Source organism: Platichthys flesus, chromosome 2 (genome assembly GCF_949316205.1).
Source record: "Platichthys flesus chromosome 2, fPlaFle2.1, whole genome shotgun sequence".
NCBI classification, from domain to species: Eukaryota; Metazoa; Chordata; class Actinopteri; order Pleuronectiformes; family Pleuronectidae; genus Platichthys; species Platichthys flesus.
Genome location: NC_084946.1, coordinates 18279203 through 18295755, shown reverse-complemented (window position 1 = coordinate 18295755; position 16553 = coordinate 18279203). Strand labels below are relative to the sequence as shown.

The following is a 16553-nucleotide window of genomic DNA, read 5'->3' as shown; positions in this document are numbered from 1 at the left end:
TGCATTAGAAGTACATACAAAAGAAGTATGATGTGTTTGAAGTACAAGTGGCAGTATCCCATATGCGGGGTAAGAGAATCCAGCTTTCATATAGTACAAATTATTTTAGATAAATACAAAAACTATCCTGTTAAATACGATGAGCTTGAAATATGATCCATGGTAATTAAGTCCAGAGTCAAAGAGTATGAAAAATCACACAGGGGTATTTTATTATGCAGAATTTTACTTCAATAACATTAAGTGCATTAATACTTTTGTCATTTTACTTAAGTAGTATTTCAATGCAGTACTTTACACTGTTCTATTGGTAGTTTTTCTAAAATAAGAGGTTCAGATACTTCTTCCACAACAGAGAGAAGAACTCAATGATGTGGATTAGCCCATTTAATGTGAATTCAATTCTCCGTTGCAGGAAATGGTTTCACCAATCATAAGTACAATAAATCAAGAAGCCCTTTTATAAATTTGCTTGCAGACTTGGTCCTCGCAGGTCATTTCCTGAGAAGAGAAAACACATCGTAGTTACTACAAAGTATCTGGGCTGTGCTGGGTCACCACCAGGATGAGAAGCCGGGTCGTACCAAGTGAAGCTCGTCCCCCTCAATCCAGTGTTTCCACCCTCGGTTCTTCTTTTTTCCTTTCTGAACACACACCAGCTTTTCATTGTCCCAGGTCACCACAGTCTGGTGGAAAATGGAAAACAGAGAACTACAGGTAAATATGTAACTGCTCCAGAAATCAGTTTGGGACATTAATCATTCCTGCTTTTAACATTTCATACATGGGCTAATTTTATGATTACCATCTTACAGTGAACTAACGGTTTTTACCTGACACGTCCGGTTGTCCATTCCTGTGGTCACCTCTTGGAACTCCTCTCCAACTCTGAACGAGGTCTCATAATTTCTAAAAGAAGTGAACGTCCTGATTATGAAACAATCTCCATCTTGCTTAATCACCTTCTGGGGCTTCAACATCGAGGCAATTTTGCGAGTTGCAAAATCAATGCCTGCACGTAAAAGATAAAAACAACATTCACTGCACATTAAAAAAAAGTCTCTAGGTCATTGATCCAAAGAAATGCATGTTAATAAATCAATATTTCCCAATCCATTCAACATCGATAATTAAGATTTCTTATTAAGACAAACTTTTCATTAAACTATAAACATAACTAAACATTTAAATGAAAACTCTCTCATATTAAAAGAAGCACCGACACGTACCAAGTGAGACCATGTATCCCTCAAAGTTAACGTTACTGACGAGGTCCCATGTCCCGCTGTAGTCGGCAGGCATCTTGCTGGATGTTCTCGTGACTCTCTGGAAGAGGCAACAGGCTCCAGTGTGATGAGGGAGCAGATTTTAAGCCCTTGGGTGGGATGTTTCATTGTGTGTCAATGTGGGGCAGAGGTGATGTATTGCAGGCTTCACATTTGCACATAATATGAGGAAACTATTTTGTTCCTGTTAGGACGAAAGCCTCCATACAGGATGTTATTCTTTAATCAATTTAAAACACTGCATCCTTAATACTGTATAGGTGCTGTGTACTGTTTTTGGAGTAATACAATGTGGAGCAAAGGACTCTGTGCTTTGTGCCGCGTGAAATCAAATCCTTCCTCCTGCTCATGTATGCAGAGCTGCTTCAGCTGAACACGTCCGGACGTCAGGAATAGAGTTCCAGCACACGTCTGCCTGCGTGTCCTAACATCCATGTTCCTCTACATGCTAGTCTTCATGGCTTATCATGGCAGCAGATGGATACCAAGGAGTAAGAGGTTAAGATTGTAAGTGCTGCTATGGTGTGAGATATTTCAAATGCTAAAATGCCATTATATAGCTCATTTCAAGGTGTTTTATTGTTTTAATCCTGTTGTTTTGTTCATGTTCTATTTGCAGTCAAATACTGAATGCAGGGTTCACAGCTATTGTTCTGGCTCCTCAGCTCTACGTCTTGGCAAGGTGACTAAGACAGAGGTGATGGCATCAGGCCATAGAGATCGCAGGTCGTCTTCACAAGAGGGAGCGAGGCTTTAACAGTGACGCTCCCGTCCTCTGCTTCTGTTTTTTACAAAGGCCCAAATCCTCCCGATACTGCAGGCAGCCTCTTCTGAACAACCTGTCGGCCTCCGTCGCCTTGTCCTTCATAGCTTCAGGTAAACCAGATCAGGTCTGAAAACATCAGACATCAAGACAAAAGACAAAACAATCTGTTGTTTGGATATAACTTTGTCTTTTCATAGGTTTTTCAGTGGTCTTCACGTTGTTGGACCCAGTTCCTCAGAGCTTGTGGGCGTCCTATCATGTGTTTGGGCTGGTGTCATGTGGACAAGGACTGTGCACTATCATCCTGACTCTGACAGCCACAGCATGTGTAAGAAAACGACTTTAAATGTTACTGCTCATTAGGTTCTGCGGAAAAAAATCCATTAAAACAGACGATCAATACGTTTGTGTCTGTGTGTGTGTGTGTGTGTGTGTGTGTGTGTGTGTGTGTGTGTGTGTGTGTGTCTGTGTGTGTGTGTGTGTGTATTCACAGGCCAAGACGACCCCAGAGCTGTACTACATGTCTCTCGTTCTGACGGTTGCCTCCATTTTCAGCACAGGTGAATACATTTATACATACAGTCTATGGTGAACACATGTACTTGTACTGTGTGGTGTCACTCACACATGGACTCTTCAGGTCACAGTAATATCACCGGCTCATGTCTTGTTCAGGTTTTTTCACGGTGAGAGGAGGACGCTGGCTGAGTGACAGGCAGCCCGTGACGGACCCGGTCACAAACACTGGGCGGTCATCCGCTCCAGCTGTCCCACGATGACATCCGACACCGCTCATATAAAAATTTCATGGGGTTTCCATGCCAACAGAACTGGTAACTTTAAACCATGGGAACAAAAACTAGAAAAGCAAAAGCGACTTAATTCACCTCAGAAAGTAACAGGGAAGCAGATGTCCGGCCTATCAGAGAGGTTTTGCATTTATTTGTTGATGGTGTAACTGTTCATAGGAAGCAAATAAATACACGATCTACACAGCAGATTCTGTTTATATTTCTCAATACATAATTGCACATACAAAAATACAGATTTGAATATATATATATACAGCACCAATAGAAAGGAAAATAAAGGGAAATTGTTTATATTGATGAAGATAACAGGTTGTCATATATGATAAAATGCAGATGTTGTATCAAAACATGACCCTTGTTATCTGAGCGGTCTTATCCAAAAGGAAACTTGGATAATTGCTCTGGCGACAACAAACATCTGTATAACAATAAACTGGAAAATCCCACCTGTGCACGTTATACTTATAGTTTCACTGACACCGTTCTATCGTTCATAGACTGCAACTGATCTCTGTCAGAATCAATGCTATTGTTCAGATCTTTTGTATCGATCACAAATCAATGTATGATTTAAACAACTGGGATATGATAAAAAAAAAAAAACATAAACAAATCTTTGTTGGAAATAAACTTGTTCCTGGGGGTCAATATGCTCCATTTTTATAGTGTTGTATAGTGTAATATACTTTACATCTCACTTAATTGTTGGATGGATCAAACACTATAGAGAAGTCCTCCCTACTCAGGTTTATAAATGAACTGTGAAAAGAAAAACAGAGAACTCCTAGCGCTGTACTTTATTAGTACAATACATTTATTAATTATGAAATACTTTAATTTCTAAAAAGTTTGGATTTTTCATATTTATAAGACTAAATGGTGTGCAATAACTGTTTGGATTTATAGATACAATCAAAGCTCCTCTTGTTTTGACTCATGCATCTAGAAAAAGCACCTTGATATTTCTTAGTGGAATGTGAATATGCACCATAGATTTGAATCACCTGAAAGATTTTAAATCCTTTTATTTTCAAAATTACAAATCTTTTGTTGTTACACAAACAAAATATTTATTCAACTGTCACATTTTCATTTTATTCAACTCATCACTGCCACTCAAGTATACGAAATATACAATCAAAAGTAAAGATCACACAGTGAACTGCATTTATGTAAACATTCAGAAATTCACCTGAGATCTGATACAATTCAGACGTTATGATAATTCTGCACATTTTGTACAGATTTTCACTCACCTCACCCTCGATTAGCATTAGATAAACCATAAAGAGTCTGCACGACGATCCCTTCACACAGTCACACACAGAAGAACATTCACACAAAGTTTAACTTTGAATAATGAAAGGGCCGTACCTGCTGTGTGTGACTCATTAGCAAATAATAACATGTACTTCACATTCCTGCCTTTTCCTTCCATAGGTCAGTGTCTGCTGTGGTTCATACTACATCATTTGGACATGCAGTACGTTTTGCATGGGTTTAAATATACCCGACAGGGAATAGTAATTCAGAACTGGATGGGTTTTCCCAATGTTAACTTGAACTGCTCATCTCAATTCTCCATCTGTATTTGGGAGTAAATCTAAATTTACAACTCTTTCTTGCCGGTCAATCCGTGAGCAAGAAACAGTTTCACTTTTAATGTGATGAAACACAAATGTAATCTTGTCCAGTGTCCATGTTTCCCCACAAGAACCCCCCCAGATCTTTTGATTTAAGATCATGTTTGCAGGTCAGGAAATCAATCAGAAAAACACTGACATTAAAGAAATGCAGCAGTAATGATCAGTTTATGTGTTTAGTAATTAACAATCTAAAACATGTACTGGTCCTCACACGCTCTTCACTCCAAACCAGATGCTGAATTTAAGCAGCTGTGTGATGGGAAGTCAGGATGAAGATCACTGGCCTAAAAGTGCATCATAGTCTATGTACCACACCAGTCGGCCATTAGCAGGCTTCACCCCCGTGACCGGCCATTTTTCTGGGTTGTCCTTCACTCGGCTCAGCTGGGTGACCAGCTCATGTTTGCCTTTACCCATCACTAACATAGCAACTGTGCGTGCCCGGTTAATGGCGCTGAACGTGAGGCTCATCCGCTGGTGAGGTTTGACAGGGCTCTCGGTGAGGACCACCAGACTCTCCCCGTACTCCTCCACTTTAGTTCCAGGGAACAGAGAAGCAGTGTGGCCGTCGTAGCCGGCTCCCAACAGCACGAAGTGGAAGCTGGAGCCGTTCACCAGATTGTTGATGTCCTTCTCGTACAGCTGTGCTCCTCCGTCCTCCTCCACACACAGACGGTGGTTGAGCTGCACTGGCATGGGGTGGATGTTGAAGTACGGTATCCTAACGTGCTGCAGCAGGAGGTTGTACATTGTGTAGAAGTTGGACTCCAGCTCAGTCTGCGCCACGCAGCGCTCATCCACCATCCACACGTGGGTGTCCCTCCAGGGGAAGGAGAAGTGGTGCAGGACCAGCCGGTGGAACAGAGCGATGGGTGAGGACCCGCCAGAGAGGGCGAGATGGAAAACGCCGCTCTCACGCACCGCTGCCTCTGCCGCCTCCTGCACGTCTGCAGCCAGCCGCTCCACCAGCTCCTCGGCCCAGGCGGACACCATGTCGGAACTCCGAAATTTGCCTTGAATGACTTGGAAACCGTTTGGTGCCATGCCACCCATCTGATCTGGGCTGATTATCACCACCTCGCTTTTGTAGCGAATGTCCTTCCCTGTCAGACAGAAGTCCAACAGGTCCTCATTGTCTGCACCGCCAGGGTAGATGCGGGGGAAAGAGCTGGCTAAGCTAGTGAGCAGTGGTGTCCACAGGTCCCACGATGCCAGCAGGTTTTCAACACTAATGAAACTGTTCTTCTGCCCAGCAAAGATGTGAGCGATCAGCTCTTCATACGCTTCCCTCTGCTCTGTTGGTGTTTGCACGTAGTAGTCTGAAACGGGCAAACCTAAAACACTGGCGTCTCTGTGCTCAGTCACTTCCTTCCACTCACCCTCCATTAAAGCCGGCTTGAATAAATTCTTGCTCACAAGAATGGCCGGATACTGGAGGCTGCCATGACCCAGGTGGAAAACGATCTGTTTGGGTTTGCAGTGAACGCTGTCGTGGTTCTGAACGCAAAAGATGTCGTTCTTGAAAAGGATACGGGCGTAACTCACCCGCTCATCCAACATCTTCCCTGAGATTAAAAGCACGGGAACACCCTCATACTGGGTCTCATCGATGTGGGCCAACACAGCTGCAATACACAAACAGAATCATTACCAGAGCTATATTTGTTGTGCAGTGATTTTTTTATTACACAATATTAAATCAATTTTAAGCATGTTACTGTACGGGGATTAAAATGGAGCCAAAACACACGGTTCAAATGAAAACATAGTGGTATGGATGTAACCTTAAAGACATAAGAACTAAGTTCTCACCTGCAAACGTTGGCGTGACGCTGATGTGATGTTTGGTTTTATTCAGCTCCTGCTGAACCTCTGACTTGTACGCTCGGTATTGGCCAATCACAGCCTGATTCTTTCCTAAGGGCAGCAGTGAACTGAGGATCCGCAGCTTGTTTTCAACGACTTCCTCACTGGAGGTCAGATTTCGGGGAAGCCTCATGGTCAACAGCATCATGACCTCGGTCAGGTGGTTCTGTATCACGTCCCTGATCACACCATACTGGTCGTAGAAGGGAATACGACCTCGAGGAGAAAATGGCAAAGGTAGGACGTGAACACATGAGTCCTAGGAATTCTGGCTTCTTTTTCCTTATACGAGTTTTAGTGCAGTTTTATTCACCTTTAACGTCCAGGGTCTCTTTCATCACAATCTCCACTCTCTCAATGTGGTGCTTGTTCCAGATGGGATCCAGAAACTTCTTGTTCTGTATTCTGAATGGAAGTATCTTCGCAATCACCTTCATGAAAAAGCAGGAAAACAAAGGATGGATTCAAACATCTCGATTCCAGATTGTCAGCTGAGAGGCACACACTGTGGAGGATGTCCTTACCTGCTTCCCCAGGTAATGGTCGATTCTGTACATCTCCTCTTCCCTCAAGGAAGCCCCGAGCTGAGACGCCAGCACCTGAGCGCTCGTAGAGTCGTGTCCGAAAGGTTTCTCTAGCACCACCCTCAGCCATGCCCCGCTGGTCGGTCTGCAGCTGTTATTGATTTTATCTGCGATGTCTGCGTATGCAAAAGCTGGCACTGAGAGGTAGAAGAGCCTCCCTGCCTCTGTGATTCCCTCCTCCTGAAGCCGTTTCTCAATGTGCTTGGCCAGATCCCGGTAGTGCTCAAGGGTTCTCAGCTGCCGATACTGTGCGAGTCGAAGGAACTGCTCCTTCAGAAGAGCGCAGCGCTCCTCGGACACGCCCTTTGAGCACGACACCGACTTCAGGATCTCGAAGAGGAGTGGATTGGCTTTGTCGGCAGGGGACTGTCCTCCGCCGTAGAAGGAGAAGGTGTTACCACTACTGACCTGCTTTACATAGAGCTGGAAGAAGCCGTTCCACAGGTACTTCTTTGCCAGGTCACCGGTGGCTCCCACTATCACCACCGAGACATGGCCGGCTCTCTTTGGCTCCTCACCATGTCCTCCCACGGCACACAGAGTGACCAGGAGCAGGAGCACAGTCACAAACATGGTCTTGTCTCAACTGTCCACCTCCTGTATGAAAAATATGTTTTTAAAGTCATGAACTTCCAGACTGACAATTAATTTATCAATTTCTTGTTCAATATAAAACACAATAATGTATAACTTGAAAGAACCACATCAGTTGCAAAAGAACTGAAAAAGTATTTTATTTTGATAGTACAAATACGCATCTCAGCAAATGACCAGGAAATCCTGTTTGCGTCTCTTTCTCCATGGACATGTGATGACATCATGCTCTGAGGGCTCCAACAACCGACTAATGATGTTAATAAATGTTAAATAACCAGGCAAAAAATAGAAAGACTATCTACGCTCAAAGTTCAGCATCAAAACCAGTTTAAATGTGAAAGGATGCTAATGTGGAGTTGACCTTGGTATTCAACCTAATGGACTGTAACTAACTTACATTGATTATCTAGAATGGTACTCAGAGAGCGCATACCTCTGCCCAACAGCCCTGGAATCCAATCGAGTCGATTTTTTTCATCAAGATCTCTGTATAATTTCTTTCAAAATTCACAAAGTATGTCGGGAACCCTATTTATATTACGATGTTAGAGAAAAAATCCTGGATCTGCACCCAAAATGAATGTGCTCTTCCCTGAACCATACCAACCCCATTATCTGTCCAGCGGTGTCTGTGCAATCATGCTAACTATAAAAAAACTAAAGCAGATGAAAACATAACCTCCTTGATGAAGGAAATAGTGACTAGAATGCTGTTTCTCGAATAATTGAAAACTTTCTGCTTAAAATCAAATTCAACATAAAAGTTCCTGAAACAGGATAATTTACAAGTGAGAAATGAATGCAGTCGCACTCATAGTATATAAACCCATATATAAATATCTTCCAGTTTTCCTTCGACAGACAAGATTGAAATCTCAAAAGGTTATACATCAAAAAACAACAAAAGATAAAAAGTTACATTTAAACAATCAAGAGCCGAGACATGTGTGACGTTATCACTAGGAATGTGAGAAGTCGTCAATATAAACTTCAAATACACTGGAACCTACCCAGTATCTCCACAGAAACAGATAAGCGATGGATAACTCAGCACAGGTCTGTGTCCCAGGTCGTGTCAGAGCCGAGATGTGGTGCAGTGAAGATATCATGAGTGTAGTGATGACTGCGTCGTGGTGGAGCAGGCGCGTGCACTTTGCACTGTGCTCGGGGGGGGGGGGGGGGGGGGGGGAGCTTCCCGTACACAACTTCTGCAGTTGAACAGTAGTGCTGGGAATGTGTGAGCAACTTTTGTTTGACTTTCTAAAAGGACCGAAAATCACTTGTGTAGCAAGACTGAGGAGCTAAGTTGTTAGCGAGTCAATACTTTCACATATAATGAGTCGTTTCTCTTTGATATCATGAGTAACTTTTCCATCGTTATAAATAATGAGTAAATGCGAGGAATCTAAATATGTGTGCAGCTTTACTTACTTTACTTCATGACCATTTTTCAGATAAAGCTGATTTTATGACTCAGTGCAACATCTGGAATCCCCTGTGTTCCACAATCATGTTTACACAGTGAACATGCAAACAGCAAAGTCCACCTTAATGGTGTACTGCTTCAATACCAGCTTAATGTGAGCTCGGCTTTAAGGGGGACTGAGGTGAGCAAGTTTTAAATTGATTTCCCTCACATCTTATGTAAGCTGCTTGAATAAAACTGCTTCTTTTAACGCTTGTACTCTAGGCAATTCTAGGCAATTACACACTCCACATTCCTACAGCTACAATCAATAAAGTGGCACACTATCTTAACAGACACTATCTTCATTCAGATTCTGACATTATTTTGTTGTCTTTCTTCCAACACATGACTCCCCCTCAGTCACAAGCCGTTTTCATTTTAGTATAGAACCTCTGCCCTTTGCCTCATGTTCACGCTGCTAACAACCTCCACACACTAAACTGCCTGTTATTCGATTTTTATCCTAGGACAGCAAAGTATTTCACAGCCTCAATTGGTTATTCCAGAGGCCAACTCCGAGCAAGAGCCACAAACCAGAGCAAAGGGCTCACATTTAAACCGAGGACCTGTCTGGGTGGTTTTGTTCACAAGACAGGTCCGATTGGTCACAGCAGAGGGCTCATCAGAATCTGATGAGTCCATTCAGCTCTACTGCACCGTGACCAATGAGGAAGTCGTTAGCCCTGAGTTCACAGTACAGGCCCCCTCCTCACTGACGCCGGTCAACTGGAGGCGCCAGGAGGATCAATCTGGTCGTGTTTCATCACAACACGTGCATCAAGTGCTAAATAAAAGGCTGCGTGGGATCTTCATTGATATTTTACGGTACAAGCAAACATAAGATTGTTTACTTTTACATTGATCCTTGAAACATGTACAACAACAGACCCTTTTTTTGTTTGACTCAGAATAATGCTTAGTAAAAAGATGCTTGTTGCTATTGATGTTATGTTTCTATTTGACTTGTTTGTGAAGCACTTTGTAACGGTTGATTTGAAAGGTGCTATATAACTAAATGTATTATTATTATTGTTGTTGTTATTATTATTACGATTGCATTTTTTGTGTTTCTTCACCAGTGACTTATCACCACAGGAAGATGAGTTTAACATGATCTGCCTGCTCTGATTTGATCAGTTGATTTTCAACCTTACTGAAGGTGTTGTTCTATATTATATCATTTGATGTCTCTGTAATGTAGTGAGGTAGAATGTACAGATATCTGCTGACTGATATCAGTAGAGGAGTAACAGTAAAGAGAGTGTTTGTTCTCCACACGTGTTGTGCTTCATTCTGTACCCCTGTGAGATCTGTGTGTGGCTCTCGGTCAGGAAGCTGCCAGAGGGAAAGTTGATGTTATGACTAACGTCCCCAACCAGCGAATCAGCGCCACGATCCACCTGCTCGTGTCAAACTGTCAAACTTCACTTCCGCTACACACACACACACACACACACACACACACACACACAGGGAGACACACATACAAACACACACATGCTAACACACACTGCTCCTGAATCATTGTGTTAACTATGTACTGTAATATGATGTAATAGAACACAACATGAGACGACTGACTTGTAAGAACCCGACGTGTTAAAGAGAGAAGCGGACACGAACCTGCTCTGTAGTGAACGACGCTCTCAACCTCCTCTAGCAGCTTCCTGCAACAGTCACGTGACAAGGTCCGCTTTCAGAATTATTTTTGGTTTGGGTAAATTACTTTTATTTTTCCCTTGGAATTTTGGTTAAATATTAATAGCAGTTTATTTCGTATATTTTGTTTATCTGTAATTCCATAAGTTTTCAATAAAAATAAAGTCACCCCTACAAAAGATGTTGTTATTGTTCGTTAACTGTATTTTTTGTGTCATAAAATCAGGATCTCTTTATAAACGTTTGTTGTGATTATTCTATTGGTAAATTGTTCTGATTTGTTCTTTTTTCTTATTCAATTATTAAATGTATATCTTTGTGTGTACGTCTATTTGTATTATATTAGTTTTGTGATTAATAAAAAAGTGAGCACAAGATATTGATAATTTTTTTCCTTAGTAATTGTTTGTTAATTACATTTTCTACCTAGCAATTTATTTTATTATTATTATTTGTATATTTTGGACTGTATGTCTGTTTGGTACGGATATCTAGGATTAGACTCTTAACTTTTTGTTAAAAAAAAAAAAGACAAAATGCTGAGTGGGACATCAGCATCAGAGGTCTTCAATTCAACCATCAATAGAAAGACAACAGCTACATTTTATAATTGTCAGCCTTTTATTTGAAAAGCAGCTTCCTCGACTTTCTGTATATGGCTCTTTACAGATATTTAAAACTTAATCATGACCATACTGCCAGTTTTATATATGTACAATTCGATCAGTGTTCTATAATAATTGTTAAATAGAATGGGAATTGTTTGTAAGTAAATACAGTCAAATTGATCTCATAGATTCAGCTCCACTGTACAGGTTCCAGAGATGTTTTTATAGCTCTAGGAAGTTGCTGTATGACTCAATCTTTTATCTGAACCTTTCATCAGCTGTGTTCTAAGTGCCTGACTGTGGGCTGACACTTGGGGGCAGCTGTTGACCGCAGCATATCCCTGCAACAAGTCCGCCCCCTGTAGGCGTATGTGTGGTACAGCTGCTTTCTGCTTGTGTCACATATTTCCCACAGTGTTCCTCGTGTCTATGTTAACTCCTGTTTGCTCTGCATAGCTCAGCTGTCTGGTGTCATCCCCCTCTGAATCCAGGTCCACCTCAAACAAAGCAGGTGTCCTTTTGGCCAGATAGTGATGTGATTGTTGTGGACCACACTGACTGTCGCCCCTCCGGGTCCCCTGTTTCCTCTGCCCAGCAGCTGTGGTCGTTACAGTGCAGAGCTCGACTCAGCAGTGACGCAGGCCCATCCAACATATGCACAGTGAGCAGCTGAAGTTACACACGTTTACCCTTCTGAAATGCTTAAAGTATTAGGACTTTCAATTATGAGTCCTTCATCGTTATCTGTCACAGCTGGAAATTTTAAGTATTGTCTTGTTGTCCCCTCTGTGAATTATAAGCATTTAGTGGCAAAAAATAAACCGACTCATTCTCTATGGCTGCTTTCAAGCTTTCAGACAATTTAATACCAGTGTTGGAATTATTTTATTCCCTTTTACTGACATCAGCCCCTAAAATTTGAAAGGGTCGCCCGCGACTTTTAGGCAAAACATAGAAAAGAGAGGTTTTTAAAAAATGGAAATTTGAACATGCGATTATGACTGCCACCTCCTGAAGAACAAACTTTCAAACTCAACAATTTTATAATATGTAAGTCCCAAATTCCAAGTGTGCCACACACACACATACACATACACGTTTGTACTTCTGTCTTTGTAGAAAACTCATTTGAATAATGCCTTCCCTAGCCTCTTACCCTAACCCTAACCCAACTAAATGGCTAACCTTAACCTAATTCCAACCCTAACACTAAAACAAGGCTTAAACCCTAACACATCCCTTTGAAGAAGTGAGGACCGACCAAAATGTCCTCACTCTCAAAAAATGTCCCCACTCTCTAGGGCCTATGCTTAGATATAAGTACAGGAACACACACACACACACACACACAAACACACACAGGATTCTCCATCCTGTTTACTGTTTACACTTCACAGTTGCCGGTCAACTTGGGAGGGCTCTGCAGTGTGATCACATGCATTACAGCTGTTTGTAAGGTATGGTGTGTGAGTCTGTATGTTAGCCTTTTTTTACTTGTATCCTTGTGAGGAACATTTAAAGAATAGATTTTACAGAGTGAGGACATTTTTGGAAAGTGAAGACATTTGACTGGTCCTCATTTCCAATTGGCTGTTATGGGTGTTAAGACTTGGTTTTGGGGTTAGGATTAGAATTGGGTTAGGGTGAGGCATTTAGTTTGGATGGTTAAGGTTAGGGTAAGGGGGCAGGGAATGCCCTATGTCAATGAGTGTCCTCACTAAGATAGAAGTACAAATGTGTGTGTGTGTGTATTTGTCTGTGCGTGTGGGTGTGTGGCTGCTAAGGAGAGAATGAGCCCATGCAGAGTGTGCTAGCCCAGCTGTCACTGCTGCGACTTCAGACATGAGAGACCGCAGGACACGAGCTGGAGGGCCACTGTGTGTGCTAAAGTGTGTGTGTGTGTGTGTGTGTGTGTGTGTGTGTGAGTGTGTGTGTGTGTGTGTGTGTGTGTGTGTGTGTGTGTGTGTGTGCGTGTGCGTGTGTGTGAGGAGTGTGTTGTCACCCCACACCCCCAGGCATTCTCCACAGCGCCTGGCTTCCTTCCTCCCCTTTGTTAAGCCTGTAGGGCAGACCTCGTCAAGCTGAGCACACAAACGCCTGCATATGAATGTGTGCTGTCATCTTTATTAGGCCTCTTCCCCAACAGCCATTACATTTAACACAGGTCTTTACTGAGGGACTTTTCACTTTCATGGCCTCAGCCCTCACTCGTACTTGCCAGACGAGAGGCGTCACAGTGACCTCAGTGTGGGGTGCATTTGAATACACAACTTTTTGCATATTAATGGCGTTAGATAAATGCCTTTTTGTTGCTCTGAGTAATTTGCTGGTTGGTTGCGATTGTCATTTGATATGTGACTTTAAAGGGGAAGGTAATAAGTGGTGGGTTTTGTATTTCAAAGGTGAGGCAATGCTGCCAGAGATCTCTATGTCTTTACCTGCGTTGTTCATCCCTCTTTCTCTTTGATGCATGGCCTCCGTGCGGATGCAGGCAGCGATGACTGATCAGGGCGAAGCCTCAAATAGATTTAACCCGTGTGTGTGGGTATGAGTAATGCCCAGTGTTTTGAACCACATTCTCACATTTCATCTCTTCATAATACAGGGACCTGTTGCAGCGTGCCGTCTGTATTGTGTCTGAATACTGCGCTGCACACAACACATCCCACACAGACAGTCACCCGCCCTACATTCCAGCTCAGAGTGGTGGTGTTTCTCAGAGGTGGCTTTTAGAGCTTTTAAAATGAGGTGACTGCAGGACATGGAGGAAAAATGCACACGCCTCTCAATGTCAACACTACACAGCAAATGATATCTTGGTGTAGAATGAAGATGCTTCTCTAACATATTCCGTCGGTTAGATAAAAGGGTTGTGGTTTGGAGTTTGTGGTGTTAGTATCAGAGCACACTTTAAATGATACTTTACAATATGAGGTCTTGGGGGTTTGATTTAGTTTTGATGAGAAACGTCATGTCCTCCTTTTGACCTCTGTTTGCACAGATCAGTGACTTCACATCCTGGCCTCTGCTGTCGCTTATCAGTCCATGGCATCATAAATATTTGCAATTCATTACAGTACAATTCACCTGACTTTGTCCTCAGTCTCACACAGGGGTGTGATTGGTGAGCAGACATACCTCATGTTTTAATCGTATGTGATTTCTTTGTCTTTCTGTAAATTGCAGCTTCTATCTTGTGTGGTCTTTTTTATGTGATCAGATGAGTTCGAGCATCAAACACCGTAGGCTGGATTATCTCTCAGTGACTCCTAATCCAGTTGGATTATCTGGTTTAAATCACAAGACTGCTTTTCTACTTCTTCTTTTTTTTAACAGTTTATGACAGAAACACAATGTCCTTGCAAAACTCTTTCACTGGAGCTCTACTTTTTATATATTGCAATAACACATGTTATACGTTTGATTTTGCTCTATTTAAAACAAATCATTTTTTTATACAACCCTAATTTATAACCCGACAAATGGAGCATTTAGACATCTTATAACACCAAATATCAGGGAGAAGCATTAATCTACAAAAATGAATATTTAACATACAGAAATTTGGCTAACTACTGAACAAACTAACTAACTGTTTTAATTATTCTACTTATAGACCAATTTGAATTAGCTGAATTTACATTTGATGCTACTTTATCCTTAAACTGCACTATAATTATTAAATCTACTCAGCAGCTACAATTAATTTTTTCATCTTAAAATTTTCCAAACAAAACATTTGCTTAATTGACAAAATATTACTAAAAATAGGGAGTTAACTACAAAATTAAAGTACCGCTTAAGCTTACATGTTAATGAATCAAATCAATTCAATAATATATTGTAATAATGTAGCACTGTTCTGTTTAAAGACAACTTTTTCCTTAAGTGCATTTTGTTGACAATAGTTCAAACCTAGTCATTTTACTTCTAATAGCAGATAGTTTGATGTAAAGTTCTTCATGCATCAATGATGGTTTCGCTCCAGTCATCAAAATGTAAACACAACGGCGTGAATCCATCATCCCTTAACAAGGGCTGTGGGGGCCCACACTGTGAGAGTGCTGGAAAACAGTGGGTGCATTTTATTTTGGCGGTGCACAAAAACTCCCCCGCACTTTCAAAAGTGGTGCACCTCTGTGTTTGCTGATACCACGAGAAGTGTGAGGAAAGAAAGGGTGTGAGGGGAGCAGGGTCTGAATGACATGGCGTGGCTGCCTCTGCCGCTGTTCACTGACCCAAACAATTGCGGCGCAGCCCCCAAGTGTGAAGTACTTTTGTGTTGTCACTGCCCTCTGAAGCCCCAGGACCAGAGGGAGGGTGGGATGTTTGGTCACCCGGAGTGGGGCGAGCTCTGTGAGGCTGTGGTCCTCTCTGCAGCACGACACATGCTCTGTGAGGTGGATGAAAAACAAGCCTGTATTGTAATGAAAGCATTTGCATACTTGTGCGTTAGAGAGGGTGTTAACCTTTGACACCGTCGAGAACAGTGTGACAACAGAAACCACTTCTCAGAGTCTCAAGCTGAAACGCAGTTGAAAATAAAACCTGAGCGTACCTCAGTGTGTACCAAAACCTACAAGGACTGGAGAGAAAAGGCTGTTTGAGTGTTTAAGGTGGAAGTCTCCTTAAAGTGGCAGCTAACACTCAAAACCAAGTGGATTAAACACATTCAAATACACATGTATCTGCATCTTAAGGGATGGTGCCGGGAACCTGTGAGATCCAAAAACCCAGATCATGATTTGTTTTGTCTGAAAAAAGATTACAAAGTAAATGTGGTTACTTAAAAAAACTATTTGAACAATGAACAAATATTTGTGGAAGCTCAAAGAACCCTTTTCTCTATAAGGGATTGGAATTCAAATGTGACATCTGTCATTATTTAGAGAAAATTCCCCTGAAGTTTAACAGCCAATACCAAAAAGAAACACAAAGGAAATCATATGAGAGTAGAAGGTTCCAATGTAGGTTTAGTCTTAATTGAAGCATATATAATTTGATTTAGAAGATGTTTTAGCTTCTAAAAGTTGAAAGTATCCCTTTGGAGTGCCACTGATTATGTTAAACTACAATTTGTGTTTGTCAGCAATCGAGGTAATTGTCATCCAAAGGTCAGAAAGTCATAACTCAACCCACACTTAACTTGTTAATCTATTTTTTTGACCAACAACGCTCATTCTGTCTGTTGTATGATTAATGTCCGTGTATGGTAACGGTGGACAAGACAATCGCCGCCTCTTCACTTGAGTCTCTCTGAG

At 41.8% G+C, this 16553-nt stretch overlaps 3 protein-coding genes across 4 annotated transcripts; 1 reads left to right on the top strand and 2 right to left on the bottom strand.

Annotated features, from left to right (window-relative positions):
* Positions 1-186: 186 nt before the first annotated feature.
* Positions 187-1676, bottom strand: rbp7b (retinol binding protein 7b, cellular). Its single transcript, XM_062403903.1, has 4 exons — positions 1230-1676; positions 834-1012; positions 585-686; positions 187-501 (listed from the first exon to the last, which is right to left on the bottom strand). Exons 1-4 carry the CDS (start codon positions 1300-1302, stop codon positions 448-450), a joined length of 408 nt encoding a protein of 135 aa, XP_062259887.1. The 5' UTR covers positions 1303-1676; the 3' UTR covers positions 187-447.
* On the top strand, positions 589-3310 carry LOC133968073 (uncharacterized). The gene is made up of 7 exons (XM_062403892.1): positions 589-717; positions 1645-1793; positions 1906-1968; positions 2083-2162; positions 2250-2380; positions 2546-2612; positions 2728-3310. The coding sequence occupies exons 2-7, from the start codon at positions 1720-1722 to the stop codon at positions 2829-2831; spliced, it is 519 nt and encodes a 172-aa protein (XP_062259876.1). The 5' UTR covers positions 589-717; positions 1645-1719; the 3' UTR covers positions 2832-3310.
* A 563-nt stretch (positions 3311-3873) lies between these two features.
* On the bottom strand, positions 3874-10704 carry h6pd (hexose-6-phosphate dehydrogenase (glucose 1-dehydrogenase)). 2 transcript variants are annotated; one of them, XM_062403856.1, is made up of 5 exons: positions 10649-10704; positions 6901-7557; positions 6690-6807; positions 6323-6592; positions 3874-6135 (listed from the first exon to the last, which is right to left on the bottom strand). In XM_062403856.1, the coding sequence occupies exons 2-5, from the start codon at positions 7531-7533 to the stop codon at positions 4787-4789; spliced, it is 2370 nt and encodes a 789-aa protein (XP_062259840.1). In that variant the 5' UTR covers positions 7534-7557; positions 10649-10704; the 3' UTR covers positions 3874-4786. The 2 variants fall into 2 exon arrangements, with proteins under 2 accessions (XP_062259840.1, XP_062259830.1); XM_062403846.1 differs by lacking the exon at positions 10649-10704 and adding an exon at positions 8568-8720.
* Between the last annotated feature and the right edge of the window lie 5849 nt (positions 10705-16553).